This window comes from Ursus arctos, unplaced genomic scaffold (assembly GCF_023065955.2).
Source record: "Ursus arctos isolate Adak ecotype North America unplaced genomic scaffold, UrsArc2.0 scaffold_25, whole genome shotgun sequence".
Classification (NCBI taxonomy): Eukaryota; Metazoa; Chordata; class Mammalia; order Carnivora; family Ursidae; genus Ursus; species Ursus arctos.
The window spans coordinates 32150477-32174427 of NW_026622930.1; the positions used below are offsets into that span (position 1 = coordinate 32150477).

Sequence of the window (23951 nt, forward strand, 5' to 3'; positions counted from 1 at the left end):
AAAAAAAGAAAAGCTACAGAAAAAAGTCATGTGGTATGCATCTGATTTAGAAATACCTGAATATTGTCTACAATATATCATCAGGCTGTTGCCTGAGAGGTGGGCCTGGGGACATTTTATCAAATGTGTAAACACTGTCCAGTCTGTCAACATTAAAGTACTTCCTCTGCAACTGTAAGTGCACTAATCACTAGAATAATAGATTTAGTGACACATATAAAAAAGACTAAAATGAACGAATAGAGTAAGACTTCAGAAATGATAATACGTATATAAATGAAATAAAAAGGAATATTTTGGTATGCCACTCCACCAGTTTTTCTTCCATGTTGGTGGCTGCTTCTTCTCAGACGCATCATTATTTAATCTGATCTCAAAGTGTTGGCTTCACTCAGGACTTGGTGTTGGATATGCTTATCTCATTATCATATTTACATTGATGACTCCCAAATGCATACTGCTACGACAGACCTCTCCTTCAGACTCCAGGTCCATGTATTGAACTGCCTGCTTTGTGGATCCATTCATTGTTTCATAAGCACCTAAATTCAACAAGTACTAAATTAAATTCATGATCTGCCTCCCTCAAGCCTGATCCTCTCCCAGCATTCCTCATCTTAGGAAGTGATACTACCCAGTTTCCCAAAACAAAAAATCAAGGAATCATCTGTCACTTTCCTGTATCTCACCACCACCCACTGGCAAACAATCACCAATCCTATTGATTCTGCCTCCTAAATATATCTCATAACAACTGACATGATGCCACCTGCACTGACACACTAATAATGCATGCCACAAACACTTTCTGTCTGGAAAACAGTAGTAGATACCCAACTGGTCTTAACGAATATCTTCCTGTTCCTTTTCAATCACTTATCTATGTTCAAGACTGAGTTGTGGTGGTTTTTTTTCCCTCATTAAACTTTTGTTTTAATGGGTCTCAAAATTCTGTGACAGATTTTTGATCAAGTTGTTTCCATTAAAAAGTACTGATTCTAAAAAATTAATAACTTAAAACTGCCACACACACACAAAACAAATGGTCCACAAAACATTCTCCTTTCCTTCTGAGGGTTTTACAATGCATTGTTATCATTAACCAGTCTTTAACTATTAAACTTAATTGGCCAATTGACACAAATAGTTCTGAAACCGTTCTTCCACCGCAGATTAAGACTGGGGTGGAAGGTATTGGGGATAATATTCATTTAACCTTCTGAGCTTTCTGGGCAGACTTGGTGACCTTGCCAGAGCCAGCTGTCTTCTTGTCCACTGTTTTAATACACCCACAGCAACCATCTGTCTCATGTCACTAACAGTAAAACGGCCCAGAGGGGGCCAGTCAGAGAACACGCATAGGCTTGCCAGGAACCATATCAACAATGGCAGCATGACCAGATTTCAAGAACTTGGGACCATCTTCCAGCTCTTTCCCAGAACAACGATCTATCTTCTCCTTCTGCTCAGCAAACTCGCAAGCAATGTGAGCTGTGTGACAATAGAACACAGGTGCATATCCAGCACTGATTAAGCCTGGATGGTTCAGGATAATCACCTGAGCTGTAAAGCCAGCTGCTTCCGTGGGTGGGTCATTTTTGCTGTCACCAGCCACATTGCCACGATGAACATCTCTGACAGATACATACTTGACACTGAAGCCCACATTGTCTCCAGGAAGAGCCTCACTCAAAGCTTCATGGTGCATTTCAACAGACTTTACTTCAGTTGAAACATTGACTGGAGCAAAGGTGACCACCAGGCCAGGTTTAAGAACACCTGTCTCCACTCGGCCCACAGGGACAGTACCAATATCACCAATTTTGTAGACATCCCAGAGGCAGACAAAAGGGCTTGTCAGTTGGACGAGCTGGTGGCAGAAATGCGATCCAGAGCTTCAAGCAGTGTGGGTCCACTGGCATTCCCATCTTTACATGTGACTTTTCACCCCCTGAACCGAGGCATGTTAGCACTTGACTCCAGCATGCTGTCACCATTCCAACCAGAAATTGGCACAAATGCTACTGTGTCAGGGTTGTAGCCAATTTTCTTAATGTAGGTGCTGACTTCCTTAAAGATTTCCTCATATCTCTGTAGGGTGGCTCAGTGGAATCCATTTTGTTAACACCAACAATTAGTTGTTGTACACCCCCTGTGTAAGCCAGAAGGGCATGCTCACGGGTCTGCCCATCAGTGGAGACACCTGCTTCAAATTCACCAACAGCAGCAGCAACAATCAGAACAGCACAGTCAGCCTGCGATAGGCCTGGAATCATGTTTTTGATAAAGTCTCTGTGCAAGACTGAGTTTTTAAAAACAAAGATTATACCCTTTTATGACTTTTTATTACTCTCAGAATAAAGTTCAAAATCCTTTACGTGGTCTGCAGGCTCCATGATCTGACTCCTGCTTACTTCTGACTTCATCTCCGAGGTCAATCTGCTCCTCACCACTATGTTCCATTCACACCAGCCTGATTTTACTGCTGGGAAGCACCATTCTCCTTCTCCTCACAGGGCCTTTGCACTTCCTGGTCCCACTGCCTGTAAACTCCTCCATGCTCACCTCCTTTCTGACCTTCCCCATCTCTTCCCTATTCATCCTTCAGGTTTTAGCTAAAGTGTCACTTCCTAAGGGGAGCCCTTCCCAACCCCCGAACTAAGTAATATACCCTGTTATTAAGCTTCAGAGCTTTTTGTACTTTTCCTTGATAGGATTTATCATTACTACAAATAACTGTTTATGTAATTGTATGTCTAATATCTGACTTGCACTAGACTGTAAGCTGCATGAGGGCAGGATGTTACCATGTTCACTACAAGATCCCCAGGACCTGACAGAGTACCTGCCACATGGCAGGCACTCAATAAATACTAGCTAAAGGAATATATAAATGAACAAAAAAATCTTCCCTGGAAAGATGAACTGAAGCTAAGCCAATGTTTAAACCAAGACTCAAATCCACAGAATGGTACAGGAGTGAATGTACAACAAAGGAGAAAGATGGCTTCCTGAGCCAGCATCTGGAATGGTACTGAAACCGAGGCTGAAACGGTAGCAGAAGTGGAGACTAAAGGTGAATTTCCTGCTCATGCTCTCTTCTTTAATTCTCTAACTAGAAATATGGCATAGATATTGACCAAACAGAACGACACACATCAAACTAAAACACTTTCTTGGTGCTTTACAAGCTTCAAAATACTAACAAGTTAATTTGAACCTGGTCACAGAATCGTCACTTACTATTTTAGCCCCTTTCTTCTCCCATAAAACAAGGTGAGCTGTTCAAAGCTCCAAGGTCAATAACAAAGCTAAAACAGTGACAATCCCTAACTCCAATTTTAATTCTTCTGACTACTCTGCCTATGAAGTATTTTCTTAGATCACAAGCTAAATCTGAACAAAAGAAAATACTTTATCTATTCATTAATGTCAGAAATTTCAAATGACACTAACATCCCTTACTTCCTACTTCACAGAATTGAACTCCACTTTATTGCTCAGTGGTTAACAAATTTCAATATAAGATGTAAGGTAAGTAATCTATAATCCACCTAAATAAATAAATCTGTAAAGCACTGAACAGACTTCTAGGCACTCTTATTCTCGGAAAACAAGATCTTTTCTACCATACACTAAAACCTACATGTTGAAAATCTAAAATTATTAAACAGAAAGTATAAATTAATAGTACAACTTGATGAGGATTTGTTATAAAAGACTTTAACTCTTCCCAAAGGTGAGTAAAGTTTTTGGGCACCGGGTGGCTCAGTTGGTTAAGCAATTGCCTTCGGCTCAGGGTGTGATCTGAGTGCTGGGATCAAGCCCCGCTTGGGCTCTACACTCAGCAATGAGTGTGCTTCTGCCTCTCCCTCTGCCCGTCCCCCAACCTCATGCTCGCTCTCGCTCTCCCTCTCTCTCTCTCTCTTCTCTCTCAAATAAATAAAATCTTCAAAAAAAAAAAAAAAAGAGTGGGGTGCCTGGGTGGCTCAGTCGTTAAGCGTCTGCCTTCGGCTCAGGGTGTGATCCCTGCATTCTCGGATCGAGCCCCATGTCAGGCTCTTCTGCTGGAAGCCTGCTTCTTCTTCTCCCACTCCCCCTGCTTGTGTTCCCTCTCTCGCTGGCTGTCTCTATCTCTGTCAAATAAATAAATAAAATCTTTATAAAAAAAAAGAGTGAGCAAAGTTTTTAAGTATTATTTATTCAATCAATAAGCAAGTGTAAATTCAGTATGTGTACTTCATGATGTAGACTGATGATGATAAAAGTTAGTATTACAGAGACAGGGACATTCTAATTTTACAAGTATGTTAAAATTTAACATGAGGTCCACAAATTCTACCCAAACAAACAAAAGACAAAGATGACCTTTTGAAATATCACTATTAGCTACAGAAAAAAAAAACTTCCTGCTGCTTTCTCATTCCCATAATTAGGAACTGTCTCCCAGGAGCTAATAAACTGCATAAATTTTTCACATATATTCTCATTAAAGGACTAACTCAATGGTGATGGTCAATATTTTTGAGGTGTTCATCTCTATTTTTGCTTTTGCCTCATCCCCAAAAAGATCTTATTTCTTTAAAGATTTGTTTATTTGAGAGAGAGAGAGCACGCACATGCATGCACACACAGAGGTAAGAGGCAGAGGGAAAGAGAGTCTCAAGTAGACTCCACACTGAGAATGGAGCCCAACATGGGGCTCAATCTCATGACCCTGAGATCATGACCTGAGCCGAAACCAGAGTTGGTTGCTAAACCAACTATGCCACCCAGGTGCCCCCTAAAAAAGATTTTAAATGAGATAAAGAATTGTCTCAAAAATCATAACCAAATAATAATAAAATACATATATATACCGTTTGCATCTGTGGGGCACAGGCCCTGCTGACCATACATAGAAGTTCATGAACCCCTCCATAACTAAGGCCAGTCATCTTCATAAGCTCCAGTGGGGAAAGACATAAAAAGTCCTAGAGACATAAAAAGACTATTTTAAACATACATGTGCAACAAAGATACTGGAATTAAAAAGAAACTTTTAATGGACACTATCCATGTGTAGATAAAGCATAATTCGTTGTAGATCACAGATTTATATGTTTCTTATAGTATTTCCCCCTACATATGCCTTAACTGAAAGATACGATGCCATAAACTTATCTTCTCATTCTCCAATTTAGTTAGCATATACCAGAGGACACATCAAGTAACATCACATAGCAGCAGCCACCAAACCAGGTGTATATGAGCACTGCCCTATGCTGGAGTTGGGGCACAAACAGACACCAGAAAGTATCAGGTTGAAATGGGTTTCTTTCTAAACTATGAGATCATTCACAGGAAGTATTTAATAATTGAGACAATAAAACTATGGAATGAAATGTTAAATCTCATACTTTTAAGAGTGTTTTCAAGTATGAACATGAGGATTATTAAGTGTATAACAGAGGAACCAAAAATACCATTAACACACAAAGCAATTTTTTAAAATTTCAGCATACTCTGAAAAATTGTTTCATTAAGGATTAAATCCTAACATAAAACCTTATTTAACCTAAGAGGGATCTACTTCACTATTGTGCTTAAAAATGCAACATCTGCTCTACCCATTTATCTCATTCACTGGTAGGAAAATTATTCTATTAATTTCTCTTGCTTGGAAGAGACATTATCCATTTTGAATACCATCTCCTCACTTAAGTCCTATTTCTCATGTAACTGCAAAATTTCTTTCAAGTGGACAAAACTTCTCTAGAATCCCAAATAAATGGCGTGAGTATACTTCACATTATGCTATAAGCATTCTCCCCTGACCCAAAATGCAAACGTATTGGAATCTGGATAAATGAAATCACATTTGGAAATACAACCTAAGTGGCCTGTTATTTTAAACTAGTTTCTGGAGAAGCACTATCATTTACCTTTTTTTTTTTTAAGTTAGATTTTCATATTTCAGGCTTATTTTGGAGTTATTAAATTTAAGATTAATTTGTACTTTAAGTTTCTCCATGAGAAAAAGTATATAAATTTTACCTGACAGGTAACAATCTGATGTCTGTTCAGACGGTCACACAGCTCTTGTGATAAACCCACTCGTCTGAGTTTCTTGCTACCCATGCCTCCAGATGCAGCAGAAAAGACCTGAAAAGAATTGGAAAAAGGCATAAGCAATAGTAGACAGGCTATCCAAAACACACTACAAAATAAAAAAACTCTTCAAGCTTCTCCAGATGCAAAATGAAATGTATAGTATCTAAAATATTACTGATAGGGACACCTGGGTGGCTCAGTCCATTAAGCGATTGCCTTCAGCTCAGATCATGATCCCAGGGTCCTGGGATAGAGTCCTGCACAGAGCCTTTTGCTCAGCGGGGCTTGCTTCTCCCTCTGCCTGCCTCTCCCCACTGCTTGTGCTCTCTCTGACAAATAAAATCTTCAAAAAATAAATAAATATTACTGATAAAATAAAGGACTGCTACAGAATCTTTCTAAATGTCTGCCAAACATCCACACAGAGAAACAAGACAACGTTAAGAATGTGCATTCCACACAATTCTTTGATATTTCTTACATGAAAATAAGAACACTTCACATTTGTATAGCATCTTAAGATCTTCAATGCATTTATAAATTTTATTTGGATACATAATTAACCCTCAAGGAATATTTCCAAGCAGCACTCCTTAGAAAGCCTTTACTTTCGTTACACTGTTGCAAAACTTTATATAATTTATCACATTTAATCTTCTCAACAGCCCTATAAGGAAGTTTGATTATTGATCCAATTTTTATACATGAGAACACTAAAGACTAGAAATGTTAGCTATTCCATTGTCACCAGAAAAAGTTAACGGTGGATCCAGAATTTAAGTCAGGAAGTTTGACTCTAAGGCTTATCCTCTTAACCATTACACCCTACTACAAGTCCATAATCATACTTAACCTCTCCTTTTTCTACAAGGCAGAGCAAACCTCTGAATCAAATGAGATTTTATTATTTCAGGTCATATTTACAAAGTGAAATTGTTTTTTATTGTTTAGCTTCTCACATTCTCACATGCAATTAAATTTCATTCTTGTTGAACCTCACTAGGCCTAAATGAGGCTCATGAAATATCTTCAGAGAACTAGAACACAATCACTGTGATTCCTTTAATAATGCATGCAAAGGAGAGGCTATGTATCTCACAGAGATGGCAAGATATCCTTTGAATAGAGTAGAAACAGGAACTCTTCATTATTCCAGGCGATAAAGCAATATAGTTATCAGAAAAGGAGTGACATTTTGGGAAAAAAATACATAGTACTGAGAATGTGGACACCAGTTTACTTCCAATACCATGGCCCAAATTTCTACATAACATCTAAATTCTCTGAATCAAATAAACTTCCTCCCTCCCTCTCTCTCCCTTTTCTTCCTCTTCTCTCCCTCTCTCACACACATTCACGTGTGCACACAGACACACACACCTCCCAAATACAAAATACATCCCTCTCATTTCACCTCAGTAGGAATTTGTCAGTATTGATTTGTTTCCCAAATAGTTTACCAAGCGATATTTGCTGTATCATTTCCTAGTGTCTTCACAGATCAGGTAATTTTGGGCAATAACACCATTTAGACTGATAAATTCAATCAAAAAGAGAACCCAAACTATCTGGACTTTAACAAACCAACTCCGCTATCTCAGCCTCATTAGGGCCACTCCCATCATCTGCCCGCACTATGCATACTGCCTCTGGTTATTCCCTGCACTATCAAAAAAAAAAAAAACAAAAAATCATCCATTCATTTGCTCCTTCCACAGACACTTCTTAATCACACACTCTGCTGAGCCCTGGGGTACAAGAATCATTTAAGCATATTCCCTACCCTTTGGAAACTCACAGTAAAAGATGAAGAGATATGTATACACAAATAATTAGTCATCCAATCAGTACTGTTATTGGCATTTAACCGTGCTATGGAAGCAGACAGGAAGAAACACAAACTTGTTGGGGTTAACGTAGAGCATGAAATCAGCCATAATACCCGGCTTGCTAAAACGTAACACTGAGGCTGCTGAGGGCAGGGAAGGTTTGGGAGAAGGGCATAGGCCTTTGGAATGCCAAGGCCTGCATGACCACTCTGCTGTTGGAATGCTGAGGGGAGTTGCGTTCCGGAAACTTTCCTAGCCAAACAGCTGCCCTGTGATCTAAGAGATGCAGGCATTGTCCCTTAGGCTGTGTTTAGCAGAACTCGTAGAACACGCAGATTAGCACATTGTATCTTTCCCCTAAACGGATCCTTCCAGTTTCAGTAAGACCCCTTGTCACACATCATGTGCCTGAGGAATAGTGATAAGGATTTGTGATTACCCTGAAGGACCAATAAAAGCAGGAGCAAAGAAGAGCCAAGGATCTTCGCCTCTGAGCTTTTACCCCCTTTCCTTCTCCTCCTTTTCACATCAAAGTTTGGAGTAACCTTTCTTCTGTCGGTACAGGGATTGCTGGCCATTCCTGGCAAAACTGGTCTGCAAAAGTCAGGTCAGTGCCACAATCCTGCCAGAGGTAGCTACCTAAAAATGTACTCCAATCCTGTCACTGTCATCCTTTAAAACTACCCATGGGACCGTCAGACCACGGGATAAATTCCACACTTTTTAAGATCACATAAAGACCCTTCATCAGCTGGCCTCTCACTTCCCTCTCATACATCAGATTGCAAGGCCCAGACCCTGGCCTTCCTGGCAGGTACTTATCTCCTGGTGTCTGTTTCCTCATCCATAAAACAAATTTAAATCAAATATCTACCTCATAAGAATGTAGTGAAAGGTTAAAGGATTTGGATGGTGCCTGACACACACACCTCAAGGTTACCATTTGCCATTATCCCTGACACACACACCTCAAGGTTACCATTTGCCATTATCAATTCAGGTAACAAAACATTTGCCACTTCACTTATCTGCTCTCCAGTCACAATATGTTGGGAGGTTACACCAATGATCAGTCAGTCCTAACTCCTTGACTTTCCTCCGCAAAGCCTGCCCCCAACTCACTCTCTTCTCCTCTCCAATGTTCTCATCATACTCGTACATATTTGTTGGATAATCTTACCAAAGTAACAGCTTGTGTGTTTCTTCCTTCCACAAGGGACTTAAACAAGCATGCCCGCCCACGTAAACAGGGATGAGGGAAGTTATTCCATCCTGAAGATTGAAACCGTCCCTCCTCAACAAAGTAAAAATCCTCACGGAAGATGTTCAATAAAAATTGTTAAGTAACGATAATAGCTAATATTTATTGAGCCCTTACTGGTGCCAAGTACTGTTCCAAGAGCTTCCGTCCTTTTCAGACTAAGGATACTGCGACGCTGAGTTGAAAAACTTGTGCAAAGTCTATCAGTAGCAAATGGACGAGTCCGCGTTCGAATCCACTGACAGAACTACAGATTTCTCACTTTACGTCTTCTTCAACACCACCAGAAGGCGAGCAGACCCTAAACTTCCCCTGCCGAGACTCCAAACAGCCCTCAAATGAGAGAGGGGAGGTGGGCATCAAGAGGCGAAAATGTCACCTTAGAATCCCCTAAAAATAACTTTTTCCAACAAGGAGTAGCTTCCCAGCATCCCCCACAAAAGGCCACAGAAGCCCCCAGATCCGCGGCGGGGTTCCTGTTAAGATGTCTATGGGCCTAAGGGGAAGTGTACTGGACCAAAGAGAGATTCTCCGCTACCCCGAAGCAATAACACAGACAGGGGCCCAGAGAAGGAGCAGAAAATAATGAGCGCATCCCATTTCCCCACAAGAGCCCCACACACGAAACTTTCCAGTACCGGGTCTGTAGCATCCAACTTTCAAAGTTACCCCACCCCTCAGAGTTCCCCGCGGAAAGTGCCGCAAAGCAACAACCCAAATGCTGATTGGGTTGTCACTCTGGCGAAATATCCAATCAGAGATAGGAAGAGTCCCAGGTTGGCTCCCCTGCTTGCTGGGAATTGTAGTTCACACTATAATCAGTCCTTAAATTCCAGTCAGTTTCTCAATGCATTGATTATCAATATCCTGTAGAGGAAAAGCAGCGAGGAGAGAATGAAGCCAGGAAAAACCTTACTTGAATTGTCTCTTTTCTTTCTTTTGTCACAACCTTTAAAAAATGTGTAATGGACCAGAGAGAGATGTTAGTTTCCAACGAATAGATAAGAATCACCTATCCTAGAAGAGGTTTTGAAAGAGAGCTTGGGTTTATTTTGGTTTGCTTTTTTCTTTTTTTTTTTCTTTTTTTTTCTTTTTTTTAAGATCTTATTTGTTCATTTGAGAAAGAGCGCGCGCGCGCGCACAAGAGCCAGAGGAGGAGGAGCAGAGGGAGAAGCAGACTCCCCGCTGAGCCCTGCTGGGGCTCCGTTCCAGGACCCTGGGGTCATGACCTAAGTAAGCCAAAGGCAGATGCTTAACTCACGGAGCCAACCAGGCGCTCCTGGCTTGCTTTTTTCACCACACTTTGGTGGTGAAATAGTTTGGGAAATGCTAAATGAAATTACTCAAACTGAAAACACGTAATAGGGAAACAAGAGAGTCTGTACTTCAAGGAGACTATAAAGGAAACCAAACAAGTTTCTGTGTAAAAGCAGCTGTGATAAGAAAGCTTAGTAAACTGTTGCTTTAAGACTCGGTTTCAGATTACAGTATTATATTTGCAAAAAAGCTTTTGCTCGTTCTTTGCGCTCATCTCTTGGTGCACGCTTTCTATCTTATAATTTAGCCTACTGCATCCTAATTACTGGTCTGCACTCCTCACTGGACTGTGAGCTCCTTGAGGACAGGGTCCGCAACTTATTCAGCCTGTAAAGTATGGACTAGCACCCCGTTTAATTAACGGTTGTCGCGTAAATGAGCAAATAAATTAACGGAATTAGGCAGAAAATGGGAATTCAGGACGTAGGATTCTGGGTTGTAACAGAGTCCAAATGGATAGAATAACAATGGAGGAGGATCCAGTTTTCCTTGCTCTCGGTATCCCCAAGGCCTGGCAAAACACTGTCACTGGCTAGCACTTTTTAAAAGCTGACTTCAAATTCTAGGGAGTAAAAGGAAAAATCAAGGGACACTGATATTCCTGCCACCTGCTCCGCCAAACGCAAAACAGAAGGTGTTGAGCGGAGGAGTGGTCAAAACTGGAAAGAACGATCCTTATATACCAGATTTATTCTGTCGGTGTCCTAGCTTTCTCTAGTAGAGGAGGTGGCGTCACGTGACCCAAACAAATATGGCGCCTTATTTGCATAGGCCCTCCACTGACCAATAGGAGTAGCCGCTGTCAGTCGTCCCACCCTCCCCCCACCCCGCCATCCGGCAACCTCCCGAATGGGATCTATCACCTGACTCGGTTCAAACATGGCTGCGCTGGAAGCTCTATTGCTTTGGGCGCCGGGTGCGGGTGAGTGTAAGGCGCCCCAAAGAAGGCGGGGGCGCTCTCCACGACCCCTGTAGGGAGCGGCCCTCAGCCCCAATCCCCACGGTCCTCCAGCTTTGATACTGACTCTTCTCCAGACCTCACTCATCTGCCTTAAGAGAGAGCCCAAACTAGGGAGGTTCCTGCTGAATTTCTCATCCTTAAGGAGGCGACCACCTGGGGATTTGGAGCCGGAATGGGCGTAAAGTTAAGTGGGGAATATGAAAGTACAGTTAGGGGTCTGCGCCCCGAGCTAATTCGACCATTAAGATTAAATATTGTATGCGTGTTGAGAGATGGGATCCACCCCTCGGGGAAGGGTGGAACGGTGGAACTTCTCAAAAAGAGTAAACACGTCAAATCAAACTTAAAACAATAATTAGAGAAGTAAGTCCCGCTTTTCCCAGACGGGCTAGTAGTTACTAGTTTGTCTAGTTATAGTTCCTTCCGTTTCGCCTCACTGTGGTGTGTATTGTTTCTAGGAGGTGCTCCACGAATGAGAAAATTGACAATGTGTTCTGCGTAATTCATCTGTTTCTATCTCCCTGCACTCTGTGCTGGGAAAATGCATCATCCATTTGGAAAAGAGGAAACTGCTTCTCAGAAGCAACTTTTTGGGTTTTTCTGTGAGTGCCTTCGCAGAGGAGAATGGGAGCTGGCTCAGGCATGTGTACCTCAGCTACACGAGGCACAAGGGGATATCCCAAAAAAGGTGGAAGATATACTTCAGGCGCTGGTGGTGTGTCCAGATCAGCTGAGGTAAGGGACTTCTCTTCATTCCAGGCAGTCACAAGGCAGAAGACACAAGGTCAGTATTTGGGCTCTGGTCAACGTGCCTCTCTAACCTACCCCCTGAAGAATTATCAGAGGCAGAGTGTATTTCGCATGCTCTGAAAATTTACCTAATATGTGTTTAGTACTTAATCAGTTTTGGCTTTCAATTATCATCTGAAACTGCATTTCAGCCTGGCTAGCAAAGTGTGCCTGAAACCACCATTTCTTGATTATTATCATTAAAGTAGGTGGTGGAACTGCATTGAAAAGCATTTTCTTTGCCTCCAAAAAAGCAAACCCTGCTCTTCTTGCTTATGTAATTGAAGGTATTATAGCTTTAACAAAGGACTGGAAGTCAATTCACTTGAAATTTTTATTTTGAAATAATTATATAAATATTATATTAAAAGTTATATAAATAAGTTTCACATTCACAAAAAGTCCAAAAAAAAAAATACAAAGAGTACCTTTTCCACAGCTTCCCCCAATTGTGATATCTCATATATCTGTTGTACAATATCAAAATCAGGAAATTGACATTGGTACGTTTCTGTTAACTAGACTACAGACCTTACTAAGTTTTCACCATTTTTTTAACGTGGATTCGTTTTTATGTGTATAGTTCTATGCAGTTTTATCTGGGTACAGATTCATGTAACTACAACTGAAATCAAGATACAGAACTCTTCCATCACCAAAAGAGAATTCCCTCACTCCCTGGGAATACCTCTTTATATTTTGACCCCTCTTTGTACCCTGGCAACCACTGCTCTCTATCTAAATTTTTAATGAAGCTTTTCCTGGCAGTGCTTATTAACAGCTAATGGTATAACAATTAAATGTGCTGTCTAGTCTCTCCCTCACTTTTCCTTACTTTGACAGCTATATTGTATTGTATTAACACACATAGAGACTTGGGTGATTCTTTTTTCCCTTTATTTTTTTTTATTTGGGTTCTAGCCAGTTTGTCTAAATTACTAACTTCAAAGAAAGCGTTATGAATTCCTATACCCGTTTTTAGCATAGAGTTAAAAATAAATTTTTTTTAAAGATTTTATTTATTTATTTGACAGAGATAGAGACAGCCAGCGAGAGAGGGAACACAAGAGGGGGAGTGGGAGAGGAAGAAGCAGGCTCATGGCAGAGGAGCCTGATGTGGGGCTCGATCCCATAATGCCGGGATCACGCCCTGAGCCGAAGGCAGAGGCTTAACGGCTGTGCCACCCAGGTGCCCCTAAAAATAAATTTTTTATGAAGTTCCTTTTTTCTTTAAGACTACTTGATTCAGTTTCTATTTTCAAGAATATACTTTAGGAGCCTTGCTTTTATGGTTTTCTATGAATGTTATTTTGTTTAAAAATAATAAAGAGTAGATAGGGAGTTGGAGGTAGGGGTGAGACTTTTTTTCCTTTTTTTTTTTTTTTTTTTTAATGAAAGCTGTTGGCTCTGTTCTGGTTCTAGTTTTATTGATCTATCATATAATTGAAAACTTTTCCTTAGGACAATGTCTTCTTGCCTGTTTAGGTTTAAAACAGACTGAGCAGTGAAATCCAAATGTTGGGTCACAAAAGAGTAAAGGTCAGTAGAAACTCTTTGTTTAGAAATTCTTTCTTTTCACATTTTTCAGATGTGGACAGGACATCGACCCTCAAAGATTAGCCTGGGTCTGGTTTCTTGTACTGGAAAAATGGTTCTCCCAGGAAAAGGTAAGCAGGTTTATATTTCAGATTTTTTTCCTGAGGCCAAGACTGAGAACTTGGAAGTAGCTAAAGATTTCCTTTTCATCTGTTACTTCCTTTATTATGAGGTTTGTCATATTCCCTTCTCAGTATCAATAGTGAGAATGGCTTAAATTTTTATTGCTGTCTCCTTACCTAAATTTATTCATTCATTTACTAGCATACATTGACATGTGATACCATTTAAGGTGATATCATTTAAATACCATTGTGAGTCTTGTGCCTGAACAGGACTTTGCAAAACCAAGTGAAAGTGACAAGATAGCGAATAAAGTATGAATCTCATAATACTCAAGTTATGGAGAATGGGCTGAGCTGAAACCTGGTTGTTCTTCCAAAAATCTCATTGTAATTAGTCCAGTGTAGTGAGTACTTATAGATTTAAACCTCATTGATTAATAATTTAATAATCCACATGAATTAAACTTAAAGTTACCAAATATAAAAACAGAGTGAACAAATTAATCGTGAAAGAAAACTTGCAACAAAGTGCTCTTTTAAAAAAGGTTACCACTAAAAGTCTTTTTAGAAATATGTGATAATTATCAGAAGTTGATATCCATTAGAGGAATTTCTCTGAGACAATTTTGTATTAAGCCTCAGACTTTAAGATTTAAGTGAGGAACCTCTGACCCAGAGATGAAATAACTGGCCCAGGGATACACCATAAAGTTATTTGGAAGAACTAAGGCTGGAAGCAAGATCTTCTCACTTCAAGTCCCCAGTCTACTGGTTTTTCAACCTCAACATTATTTGAGGTGGAACCTAAAGAAACCATAAATTCTGTTCTATAAATGTCTATAATTCAGCCTAATTTTCTTCTTTACTCCCCCTCTGTCATCAGAATTAATTTTGCCTTCAGTTCCAGTTTTGCCTGACACTTCTTCATATAGCCATTAAAAAAAAAACAGATTCCTAATCTAAATGTACCTCATGTCCAGGTTTTTGGCAGTGTCTAAAAAAAAAGACAAAAAATGCCAAAAGGCTAGCAGGAGAGGGAAGAAAGAGAAGCAAAATTTAAAAATAATCAACCCCAGGATGATTGAGTTGGCTCTAGTTTCAGATCTAAAAAGGAAAACTTGAATTAAAATCTTCAAAGAGCAAAAGAAAATAAGGTCTATTGTTATTGACTGAAAATCTTTCTAGTCCAAACATGGAATTTGTCAAACCAGATGAACTTTCCCCTCACTGAAGGGTATTTGCCTACTTCATGGTGCTTTTCTTTTCCTTTTTTTTTTTTTTTTTTAAGATTTTTTAATTTATTTTAGAGACGAGGAGGGGGGCGGTGCAGGGGTGGGCAGAGAAAGGGAAAAAGAGAATCCTAACCACGCTCCACCTGGAGGCCCTGAGATCATGACCTGAGCCAAAATCAAGAGTTAGATGCTTAATCAAGTGAGCCACCCAGGTGCCCCATTCATAGCTGCTTTGTTGCTTATTTTCTGTATAGTTGCTCAACCATACCAGGTGGTTGATTTCACTTCCATGGCTCCTTAGCACAAACTAAGAGTTGTTCTTGTTTTTCCCAATATCAAAGGCCATTTAGTCTTAAGGCTTCAGTGCCTCAATTATTTAAACAGTTGTGGAAATGTTTTAAACTTTAAGCAGGGACCTCAGAGACTTAACTCTTACAATGACTAAGGCTGCAGCTCTTACAAGGACTTAGAGCAGTTCCACAAGGCCAGGCACTAACTGAGAGTGGCCTTCGTATTTTAGGGGACTTGCTACCTGCCTCTCTTTTTCGTCTCCCACCTTCTGCCGAAAGCTTCCTTTTTAATTATTAGTTGAAACAGTGATTCTATTTTCCCTTTTCTTCATTTTCTTTTGCCTTCTGCCTTTTTGTCTTGCAGTGATTTATCTCTACATGTGGAAGCATGCGTGCAAAGATTTAACTGCAGAGGTGTTCACTGCCATGCTATTTCTAATAAAGGAAAACTGGAAACAACCCCCATGTCCACAGTTCAGGACTGGCTAATCATTTGTAAAATACCGTGCCACTATTAAAATTATGTGGTAAATGAACTTTCGGTGACATGGAGGGATGTTTATACTCTGCTACATGAAAAAACACTTTAGAGAACTATGCATTTGGGATGCATGAATAGAAATGAATAGACCACAGAATTAATAGAAGCTGTCTCTCAGTGGGAAGATTTGGGGGTTGTATGTGTGTGTTTTCACTTGCCTGTTTCTGTATTCTTTCTACATTGAACATGCCTTGCTTTGATAGTAAGATGTGTGCTTAGAAACATGGAACAAATTCTTCCCTGTTTTAGAAATGTTAGTCATTTATGACCCTGCACGTGCATAAAGCAGTTTCACCAGTACCATGATTACAAACTAAGGAGTCTTTAGGATTCTTGATTAAAGTCCTGATATCTTAACGAGACTTTGTTCTTTAGCAGGGCCCTGCTGTCTGGACATCTTATCTATTCCTTCCTCTCAGTCCTCAATTGAAGCACTTAACTTTTAGTTTTCCAGCATGAATTTTCTCCACTGACTTCAAATCACTAGCATTATATAAGCACTCAAATGGCATAGGTGCATTAGGGAAGAATGTGGTAAGAAGAAGTAGGATTTTGCACTGAGAATATACTAGATCGTGTTAGCCTCTGATACGGTGAATGGCACATGAATAGAGAAAGTGTGATCTTGTATTCTAAACCTCCCCACACGTGCGTGCGTACACAGTCTTGCAGGTGCTTCTTGCTTGAGGTAGGAGACCTTTCAATAAAATATGACTCCTGGAACCTTTAATCGGCCATGTGATTTAGAGGCGTCTTTAATTTAAAGCAGTGTTGGGGTGCCTGGGTGCCTCGGTCAGTTAAGCATTGGACTCTTGATCTCAGCTCACGTCTTGATCTCAGGGTCGTGAGTTCAAGCCCCGCATTGAGCTCCACACTGGTTGTGGAGCCTACTTAAAAAAAAATAAAGAAATAAGATAAATAAAACATAAAGCGGTGTTTGTTAGGATTACTCCTAGATTTTACTCTTACTTGTATTTGTGTCTGGAGAAGGGGAAACTATAATTTTAGTTTTAAGAACCAGGTGAAGGCAAGTTATTGTGAAACAAGCAGGTCCAGGAAGAGTCAGGAGCTCTCTCTTTCCTTACATCAGTCTTCTCTGATGGCATGTCTCATTAACAAATATTTCGTGAGATCACTTTTTCTTTTTCATGCTTGAAATAACTCAAAAATACTTCCTAACCATTCATCTTTAGTAAAATGTATGCTCAAGCACAGGTTTGTTTGATTTAGAGATTAAATGAAAATTTTTTAAATGTGTGAAAATATGACACACAGTATCTGGCACATAATAACCATTAGATAGCTTCCTCTTTCGTTTTCCAACTTATAATGAATACCAGAAACAAGGGTTTAGACCAAAAGAGGATCAAGTGAGCCATACCGTCCCAGGTTTACTCATAACTGGGTGTTTGGACACTGCAAGGGAGATTCTTGGAAAAAGACTTTATGTGACAAAAAAGTCACATGACGTGAGCAAATCTTGGAGTTTGAGGCTGATCAGCGTGGGATTTAAAAGTTAGTATTTAAGAGGGATATGCATCCAAGTTAAGCTGTTTTTGTTTATAAAGAAAAGTATCTTAGGGAGCTTGGGTGGCACAGTCAGTTCAGCATCTGACTCTTGGTTTCAGCTCAGGTCATGGGTCATGATCTCATGGGTCGTGGGATCAAGGCCAACATTAGATTGTAAGCTCAACAGGGAGTCTGAAGATTCTCTTTTTCTGCTCCTCCTCCCTCTTGCACACACTCTCTCATTCTCAAATAAATAAATACATCCCTAAAAAAAAAAAAAAGTATCTCAAACATATCCAGGAATTGGGTGGTTAAAAGTACTTTATCTTAGAGAAACAGCAGAAATAAAACTAACTGGAGAGAAATATTTTCTTATTACTTGTTAACTAAAGCATATGCCTAATCTCTATGCTTCCTTTTTATGATTCTTCTAGAAATTACTCCCAAGTGTTTTCCGGAGAAAGCTTGAGTTTCTGTTATTATCAGAAGATCTCCAACGTGACATTCCAGAGGACATCCTCAAGGTGAAAGAGGGCTTGGGAGCCATCTGCCCAGGGTTACAGTCACTCAACAATCTCAGCTTGTCCCCATGAGGTTGGCTATGTTCTCCAACAAGACCAGGCTAGGTAGAGGTCCCTCTGAGGGGAGTTCAGAATTCTAATAAACTTACCTGATTTTGAGTTGGATTGTCTAGAAGTACTAAGTATAACTGGGGATTTAAGTTTTTTTTTCATTCCACGTAAAAGGAAGACATATCTTAGATTTAAGCTTCGTATTTGAATTTTTCACCACTGTATCATAGAGAATATAAAGGGAGAAAGGAAATAGTATTTGTTAAATACCTCTTCTATAACAAATGCTTTAAATGTGATAATCCTCACATCAACCTTCTGGGGGCAGATTCAAACTAAGTCTTAATTATATCTGTACTTAAGTGCCTAAGGTATGCTCTCAGGGTTGGTACTGATTTTCTTCATGACCTGGCCACCAGCTAATTAAAGACATATTAACACTAGGATTTAAGATAGCGACTTTACACTTGTATTAGGTCAAGGACTCATGGCCCTGTGACCATCTTGGAGACAGTTAATGAAGAAGCATCCCTGAGCGCTGTCCATAGGCATGGTGCTAAAGCATGGGAAATCAGGGGCGCCTGCATGGCTCAGTCGTTAAGCGTCTGTCTTCGGCTCAGGGCATGATCCCAGGGTTCTGGGATCGAGCCCTGCGTCGGGCTCCCTGCTCCACTGGGAGCCTGCTTCTTCCTCTCCCACTCCCCCTGCTTGTGTTCCTTCTCTCGCTGGCTATCTCTCTCTCTGTCAAATAAATAAATAAAATCTTTTAAAAAAAAAAAAAAAGCATAGGAAATCACCTACTTCCCCATCCTCTTTTCCCCCTCTACACCAACTCTGCAAACAAATTATAGGCTACAGAGGTTCTTGCCTTCAAGGGCTTACCATCTAGTCAGAGAGAAAAGACTAATGCACACATGCCAGAATTATGGACTAAACCAGATGGTACTAATTTTGAGTACTTTCAAAACCCAAAAAAGAGGGAGAGTCGTGTGGGTTGGAGGTATTGGGGAAGGTTTTAAAGGTTGAGGAATGGGCTGTACCTCAAAGGATGGCTAGGATTTAGAGCAGAGGTTAAAAACTGGCATGTAATATTCTCTTAAAAATTGAATTTAAATGCCATGAGAGTAGGCATCATGTCTCACGCCAATTTGTTACCTACTTGGTCTATGAATTTGCAGCCCAAGATTTAGATCCACAGTGCACATTTTGGAGGCAGTGAGGGGGCGCCTAGCTTGAGAATGGAGCCCTTGGGCAGTTGAGTTCTCTCTTTGCCTCTATCTCTTCATTTGTAAAATGAGGATAATAGTAGTGTCTTCCTGTTAAGGTTGTTGTAAGGGTTAATTTGATTGTTCTGTGTAAAGGATTTAGCATGAAGTAACTACTTCGAAGTGTTTGCTGCTGCTTCTATTATATGCACACTCACATTTATACCGAAAAGAGGAAAACATCAAGGCATATAAGTGATAACATTCCAGACATGCTCACCATGGATCCTTTGCTTCATCCTCTATTTAGGAGTTATACGAAGCCCTAGCACAAGATACAGGAGGCCCTGTGCTTGATGGAAATCAGAAGCGGGAGAGCTGGACCCCTCGGCTCAGCTCAGAAGCTGTTTCTGTGCTCTGGGATCTTCTGAGGCAGGCTCCCCAGCTAGCACAGGCCCTGCTGGAGCTCCTGCGTAGCGAGGATGACAGCACTGGCCTCTCTGGCTGGTCTCTGCAGAAAGCACTGGTGGACCTCGTTCGAAGGGCACTTGGAGCTGTGCAGGGCCCCACCACTGGGCCCGCTGGTGTAGTAGATGCCATCTACGGAGCCCTACGGAGTCTGCGTTGCCCTGCAGAACCACTTGGGGGTGAGCTGCGTCTCCTGTGTGAGGAACTACTGGAGGCCTGCAGGGCTGAAGGGAGTCCCCTGCAGGAGGAGCAAGTGCTCAGCTGCCTGCTACACAAGGCCGGACGGAGCCTGGTATCCCTGTACGGCCATACCTATGCAGAGAAGGCCACAGAAAAGCCAGCGAAGGCCATACACTCGGGAAAAGGTATGTTCCCTTCGCTGCTTCTCCTTGCATGTTAGTAATTCCACTGTATCCAACCTCTGAAGTTCCTCTAGGCTGGTGCCTTCCAAGTTGTTCAGGAAATCAACTGGAGAGGCTAAGCAAAAATGGTAAGGTGTTCTTTCGTACAAGTATAGATTTTGTAGTCCAAGATGGAATGATGGAAAAAATAATAAAGTAATAGCAATAGCTGGAAAGAGCTTTTCAGAAGCTACTGAGAGACGTAAAAGTGACTTTAAGATAGAAGTGTAGAAAACCTGGCTTAAATTTTTAAAAAAGTGAACTCTCACATCTGTTGGTTTTTTAAATGGGCTTTAGCTTAGGAAAGAAGATCTCCCTGTTCCCCAGTAACCTTGTCTGCTTTGATTTTTTAGTCTCCCCCGATCATCTAGATCCTGAGCAGGCAATGCTAGCCCTGTTCTCCAATCCTGACCCAACCCAGGCTTGGAAATCAGCCTATTTCTACTGCCTGAGCAACAGCAAGCATTTCCTCGAGCAGATCCTGGTAAATGAAACTTATTCATTCTCCATCACAGAAGTACCCAGGGATTTTCTGTAGGCTTTTTCATTTCTCATTTCTCTCCGACTCCTATCCAGCACAAAGCAGTCTAATTAGTGGTGAGTCATTTGGTGTGTCCATCCCACAGTCCCATGGGAAAGAAAGCTCTGAGAATTAGTATCATTCATAATTAGAACTGCAGTCATTTTATATACGCCCTTTGGCAGGAACTAAGATGTTGGATACATATAAGCTTTCTGGAAGGTGTGAGGAAGAAAAGACAGTGGCAGCAATATGTTACCTAGCTGACGGGGGACTTCAATGACTCTAACCTCCATCCAGACCACAACCGAGCTTTCGTTTAATTCAGCAGATAGTTATTAACCTCATCCTGTGTGCCACGTACTGTGCTAGGAGCTAGGCTTACAACAGAAGTCAGTCCCTGCCTTCAGAGAACTTTCAGTCTAGTATTTCTGTGAACATTTTGTACTCACCTGGCCACTCCTCGTTGTCAGACATCTCCCTGCTTTACTAGAAAGCTTCCTACCCTGATGAACCGCAGGTCCACATAACTGTCTACAGCAGCCTCCATTGGCTTTCAGGTGACAGCACTAGCGCTGCTGAAAGAGGAAGACTTCCCGAGTCTCGGCTGCCTACTAGACAGAGAATTCAGGCCTCTCAGTCGACTGCTCGTGCTCCTGGGCTGGATGCACTGCCAGAGCCTAGCGTCAGCCAAGAGGCTGCTCCAGACACTCCACAGGGCCCAGGTAACTCTCACTCTGCAGCGTGAGCTGCTCCAGAAGTGAGTGCTGTGGATCTTCGAGGTGAGGCAGAATGCAGGGTCCCGAAGTCGGTCACAGTCTCTGACACCAGGTGCCTCAGTCCGCATCTCTTTCTTCTCCCATATCAACACAGGACCAAGGCTGTGACAAGCTCCTCAGGGATGCCTGTGATGGGCTGTGGGCTCACCTGGAGGTCCTGGAGTGGTGTGTACAGCAGAGCAGGTACAGTCCTGTGCAGCCAGCCCCCTTCCCACCACAGGGCACATTTGACGCCGTGCTCCACGCACGTACCATTTTGGGCCACCTTCCACATAGGTATTTGAGTCGACAGCATTGACCTTCAACTAATAATCATTCCAACTGTTAAACCAGGAAAGGAACATAAATAATGATTATCTTTGCCATAGCCGTAAGATTATAACTAGAAGATAATTTGAGGATGACAGTGATAAATGGAACAAAAGCTTACATTTCCTGAGTACTTTCTATATGCCAGACATTGCTCAGAGCCCTTTCAGTGGATGGTTTCACTCAAGCCTCACAGTAATTCTGTGAGATAGATGCCAGTATTGTCCTCATTGTAAAGGTGGGACAACTTAAGTCCAGAGTTAAATCACACGCCTAAAGCAACACAGCTAGTAAGTGTGGTCCATATTCTTAGGCGTGTATTATCCTGGATCACAGGTTTATGCAATAACTGCCTCTTGCACTTTGTACAAGACTGCGCTGGGGCGCCTGGGTGGCACAGTCGTTAAGCGTCTGCCTTCGGCTCAGGGCGTGATCCCAGCATTCTGGGATCGAGCCCCACATCAGGCTTCTCCGCTAGGAGCCTGCTTCTTCCTCTCCCACTCCCCCTGCTTGTGTTCCCTCTCTCGCTGGCTGTCTCTCTCTGTCAAATAAATAAATAAAATCTTTAAAAAAAAAAAAAAAAAAAGACTGTGCTTCCCTGATAACTTAGCCTTAGGTCTTCCCCAGATCCGGGTTCCTGTTTTGTTCTTCACCCACTTCACCCACACTTCCTGAAGTAGAGTAGGCAGAAGGGGGGTGAGGGGGGCTTACTCAAAGCAAATCACAGAACCTCAAGTTAGCTCTTAGCCAGGAAGAGTATGGAAACTGGGAAGCCTAATCTGTGGGCCCTTTCTAAGTCTTTTCTAGACAAGTAGAGCTGACTTGATGGATGTACTTTCCTAACAGTAAACAAATGCTCTGCTCTATCCCAAACCAAGTAGAAGCTTAGTGTTGAGGGAAGTGAAACCTTTGGTGTCATGGGCCAGAGAGAAAGAACAAGAGGGAATCAAGATGGGTTTTTCGGAGTCAGATATAAACTGACTCTCTTCCAACTTCTCAATTTTGCCCTTCAGCAACCCCATACCAAAGAGAGATCTCTTATGTCATTTACATGGTGGAGATAGCCACTCCGTGCTCTACTCTCTCCATCACCTTACCAACCTTCCAGCCCTCAGGGAGGAAGATGTTCTCAAGCTCTTACAGAAGGTACCAGCCAAGGACCCCCAGCAAGAGCAAGGTGAGTTGGCAAGGAATGACTTGGGCAAGTTTCCCTCTTAGGACAATATGCTGAAAGAAACTGGTGCAGAAGATTTATTTAGTTATGATCTGTCAGGGTGGGTGGTCCAGCAGCTGCCCACTAGATAGCACTGTTTACCCCAATCAGATTATGGGATATAAGGACATTCCTCTCCTTTCTTGGTGAGGTATAGGGAATCCTATGAGAACAGGCCCATAGGAACCTTTGTCCTCCTGGAACTTTCTTAGGAACCATTCACATACCTTTATCCCAATGAAGCAGAATTAGGACCTGCCCTCTGAGTTTACAGCATTGTCGTAGGCAGTATTTATGCAAGTTCTTGGTGAGTCTTTCCATGCTTCATAAGCTTCTTTCTAGCACATTCTGTGCTTCCTCTCCCTCCCATCTCTTTTTCATAATCTATTAAATAGATAAAGAAGCTTAGAAGAAAGACTTGCCTAAAACAATAACAAAACCTTGTTTTAACCTTGGATCTCTGCTTAAAACTCAGCTCCCCATTAACAATCTCTTTTTGCTCTCAAAAATCACATCATAGCATAGTCAGAACACAGGCTAGGGACACTGAGCTTTGAGAGAATCAAAAGTTTTCATATGGCAGTAGATGTTTCTCAACCTAGATACTTTGATTTATGTTTTAAAAGAACCTATTACTAATTGGAAAGCCATGTTACTACATTCTATTTTTTCCTGGAAAAGTAGGCAATCTGTTTACCAGATTTCCTAAAGGAACTAGAACTCTCTGTTTTCTACACCCAAGTAGAAAAGGCTTCCAGAGAACTATTTTAAATCAGATTCCTGGTGACGCACATTCCCCATGTGGAATGTGGAACTTGAACTTGAAAAAGAAAAAGAGCAATATTAGGGCTGGGATTAAAGTGAGGCAAGAGAGGCATCTGGGGTACAAAATTTAAGGAGCCACTTACCCTCAAGGTCATGCAAGTGCTTGTAAGTCCTGACCCTGATCAGTAATGCCAGGGTCATAAAACAATGTTGGTCTCATTTTTCGTATTATCTTG

General features: G+C 41.4%; 2 protein-coding genes across 23 annotated transcripts in view; one reads left to right on the top strand and one right to left on the bottom strand.

Annotated features, from left to right (window-relative positions):
• RAD51B (RAD51 paralog B) overlaps positions 1-9894 on the bottom strand; it is a 716334-nt gene extending 706440 nt beyond the window's left edge. For 9 of the 21 annotated variants that reach the window (XM_057318613.1, XM_048219986.2, XM_048219985.2 and 6 more), the window contains exons 1-3: positions 9822-9885; positions 6037-6144; positions 4860-4973 (exon numbers count right to left, since the gene is read on the bottom strand). In XM_057318613.1, coding sequence (XP_057174596.1) covers positions 4860-4973; positions 6037-6120 — 198 coding nt within the window. In that variant the 5' untranslated portion in view covers positions 6121-6144; positions 9822-9885. Of the gene's footprint in view, positions 1-471; positions 3468-4859; positions 4974-6036; positions 6145-9102 lie in introns of those variants that run through there. The other 12 variants (XM_048219988.2, XM_026519675.4, XM_048219991.2 and 9 more) reach the window with 7 other exon arrangements.
• A 1440-nt stretch (positions 9895-11334) lies between these two features.
• Positions 11335-23951, top strand: part of ZFYVE26 (zinc finger FYVE-type containing 26) — a 64075-nt gene continuing 51458 nt past the window's right edge. The window contains exons 1-9 of one of the 2 annotated variants that reach the window (XM_048219957.1): positions 11335-11422; positions 11920-12196; positions 13839-13917; positions 17918-18007; positions 19571-20093; positions 20483-20613; positions 21210-21374; positions 21523-21611; positions 22751-22914. In XM_048219957.1, the coding sequence (XP_048075914.1) occupies positions 12003-12196; positions 13839-13917; positions 17918-18007; positions 19571-20093; positions 20483-20613; positions 21210-21374; positions 21523-21611; positions 22751-22914 (1435 nt within the window). In that variant the 5' untranslated portion in view covers positions 11335-11422; positions 11920-12002. Of the gene's footprint in view, positions 11423-11919; positions 12197-13679; positions 13790-13838; positions 13918-17917; positions 18008-19570; positions 20094-20482; positions 20614-21209; positions 21375-21522; positions 21612-22750; positions 22915-23951 lie in introns of those variants that run through there. The other variant, XM_048219958.2, reaches the window with a different exon arrangement.